The sequence below is a fragment of the Drosophila novamexicana genome, unplaced genomic scaffold, assembly GCF_003285875.2.
Source record: "Drosophila novamexicana strain 15010-1031.04,08,12 unplaced genomic scaffold, DnovRS2.1 tig00000387-arrow-pilon, whole genome shotgun sequence".
Taxonomy (NCBI): domain Eukaryota; kingdom Metazoa; phylum Arthropoda; class Insecta; order Diptera; family Drosophilidae; genus Drosophila; species Drosophila novamexicana.
Genome location: NW_020824800.1, coordinates 586,265 through 589,156, shown reverse-complemented (window position 1 = coordinate 589,156; position 2,892 = coordinate 586,265). Strand labels below are relative to the sequence as shown.

Genomic DNA, 2,892 nt, shown 5'->3' with positions numbered 1-2,892 from the left:
ATAGCCGTACATACCCAATGCACAAACACAAAAGGAGTTTTTTTTTTTGTAATTTTGGGTAAGCCACGGGGGGTTGTCGAACATTGAAATTTATTTTGATCTGTGTATGCTATCGTAGTGCCTACATACCATACTTGGTGCCCTTGGCTCTTCTCATATTCGAGATATGCTTGGTTTGAATACCAAAACTTATTAATTTCATAAAAAATGGAAGTGGAAGTGAACTAGTTGAAAGAGCATAACATATCGCATTTGGCTTTTCTTACCTATTTTTATATAATCCGCAAAATTAATGAAGAGCTATTGGTTTTTCTAGTTTGCACGTTCTCCTTCTGGATCGATCTTTAATGAAGATCTGATTTTTGATTTGGTTACAGACAACATATTTTGGGATCCATCTTTAGAGTAGCTTAAAATTTGTAAGCCACGTCTACAGGCAAGCCATGACAATCGATGTCTCTGTCAGTTTCTTGCCTAGTCTCGAGACAATCGTTATCTTTCCAAGTCTAAGAGCCAAATTTAAAATGTAGCTCCTGAGCAAATCAGAAAAGTCAATATGGCTTAATTAATTTGGCGGATGGCCAGTTTTAACCTGTTACTGGACGGTGATCGAGTATTACGTAGTCGGCTGTACCGGACTGCAACATTGATACTTGTCTCACTTTATGAGCGAGTGTCGAAAAAGTACATATGTAAATAGGGCGATTTACATTTCAATGGGGTGTTACGTGGCTCGAGTTTGTCAAGAGGAAGCGTTGGTAATCTCAAGTGACCTAGAACTTGAACTGTTTTGTCCGATTTTCAATGTAACAAAGCTAACGAGGTCGCCCATTCTATTGTGATGTTTAGCGTTGTGCATCAATAATCGATTAGATTATGTAGGTTTATATGTTATACCCTGTACCCACTGCCAGGGATATATTCCTACACCTTAGTATTTATACTTTCGATCAGTTAGCTCGTTTTTCTCCGAATTTGCCGTGTAGACAGAGATATCCGTAGTTCCTTGCTTTCATGTCAATTTGACAATCTCCACATCATTTATTTAATTAATATAATTAATTAATTATTTGAACAAATTTTTCAACATTTTTACAAATTAGAAAGTAAACAATATTTAATATCTTGAAAGTTCGTGAAGTCTTTTTTCCATGCTCACACAGTTTAATTATTTTATAATATAAGTATTTGTATAGTACAAATATTTAACAAAGTTATTTATCTGAATTTTCGTAGCCATCGAAACATCAGAACCACGAGTTTGTTTAATATAAATAATATATATATAATATAATTTAATAAATAAATTATAAAATAATTACAACGTTCACTGATTCCCGAAAAAAAAGCAAACATAATACTATGCCTTTACGGGAATTTTTTGAAAATTGTCTTCTAACTTCACAAAACTGCGTGCATCTTATACAAATTTAGTTTGGTTTGAAATTTGAGAGATATAAAACATTAGAGAATAACACAGGGCAGCAGACTTGTTTCACTCGAAGCTTCAAAAATAAACCGACATTGAGCGGCGATGTCACCAAAGCTGCGACAGATCGCTGACGACATTGTCTATTCTCTCTCTGCGCATCTAAAAACGGCTATAAAAGCAGTGTATTCATGCTTCCGATATCAGTGGGCGCAATGAACCTGGCCTCGCTCTACCAACGCGCCAACAAGGTGCAGCGTCACGATGCGAAGCTCATATTGGATGAGTACGCCACCATTCTTCAGTGGCGCTCCGATGGGCAGGACAGTTTGTTGGATGTTGGGTCCGGACCAGGAAATGTGCTAATGGACTTTGTGCATCCACTTCTACCAAAGAACTATGAGATGCTAGTTGGCACTGATGTCTCAAAAAAGATGGTGGGTTATGCAAACAAATTATACGAGCGTTACGCACGAACGCAGTTTCAAGTCCTGGACATTGGCTGTGAACAATTGCCTGATCAGCTCAAGGGCCGGTTTGATCACGTCACATCTTTTTACTGCCTGCATTGGGTACAGAATCTGCAGACCGCTTTGCATAACATTTACAATTTGCTGCGAAATGAAGGTGGCGATTGCTTACTTGTCTTTCTGGCCACCAATCCAGTTTATGAAGTATACAAGGTGCTGCAAACTGATAGAAAATGGGCTAGTTTTATGCAGGATGTGGAACAGTTCATTTCCCCCTTGCATTATAGCGACGATCCTGTCAATCAGTTCGATAAACTTTTAAACGAAGCCGGCTTCGTTTATCGCAGTGTCGAGCTACGCAGCGAGGTTTTTGTCTACGAGGGTGTGCGCACATTAAAAGGTGAGACTGGTACCCTTTCGTTTGATTTAATTATTTTATAAATTTACTTACGTTTTCAGACAATGTTAAGGCCGTTTGCCCTTTCCTGGAGCGTATTCCAAAGTCCTTGCACGAGGAGTTCCTGGATGATTTTGTTGACGTTGTTATCTCTATGAACCTCAAAGAAGATCAGAAAATCGATTGCGAAAAAGATCGGTTAGAAGATCGATTTATATCGCCTTATAAACTAGTCGTTGCCTATGCCCGCAAGTCGCCAGAGTTTATACGCAATGTGTTTAGCGAGACTTCTAATACAAAAGGCGTTAAATAAAAAGACATTAGATGGCAGGGCAGAATAGAATAGGATAGATAGCTTGATCAATGTATGTATGTAGTAGCTAAAAATAAACTCTTAATATTATAGAATTTTAAGCAAATTGTTTTACCGTGAATCCATTGAAAATGGCTAAAAAGGATATTAGGTTTTTGTTGCCGCTTTTCGATAACTTTCTCCGTTTCTGAGCAATCGATAAATTCGACATCGAAATCGTGTATTTCAAACAAATCTTGTAGGTCAGATGCGGGTAATGCGGATGCGCATCAAGAACATTTAT

General features: G+C 37.8%; 1 protein-coding gene across 1 annotated transcript; it reads left to right on the top strand.

The window, feature by feature from the left end:
• The first annotated feature begins 1,431 nt into the window (after positions 1-1,431).
• On the top strand, positions 1,432-2,664 carry LOC115760150 (juvenile hormone acid O-methyltransferase). Its single transcript, XM_030701361.1, has 2 exons — positions 1,432-2,299; positions 2,359-2,664. The coding sequence occupies exons 1-2, from the start codon at positions 1,621-1,623 to the stop codon at positions 2,607-2,609; spliced, it is 930 nt and encodes a 309-aa protein (XP_030557221.1). The 5' UTR covers positions 1,432-1,620; the 3' UTR covers positions 2,610-2,664.
• The last annotated feature ends 228 nt before the right edge of the window (positions 2,665-2,892 follow it).

Bases quoted from the DNA above. Each gene is read 5' to 3' on its own strand.
- LOC115760150 (XM_030701361.1), top strand. From the start codon at position 1,621: ATGCTTCCGATATCAGTGGGCGCAATGAACCTGGCCTCGCTCTACCAA. The intron at 2,300-2,358 runs GTGAGACTGGTA...TTACGTTTTCAG, and splicing joins GGGTGTGCGCACATTAAAAG to ACAATGTTAAGGCCGTTTGC.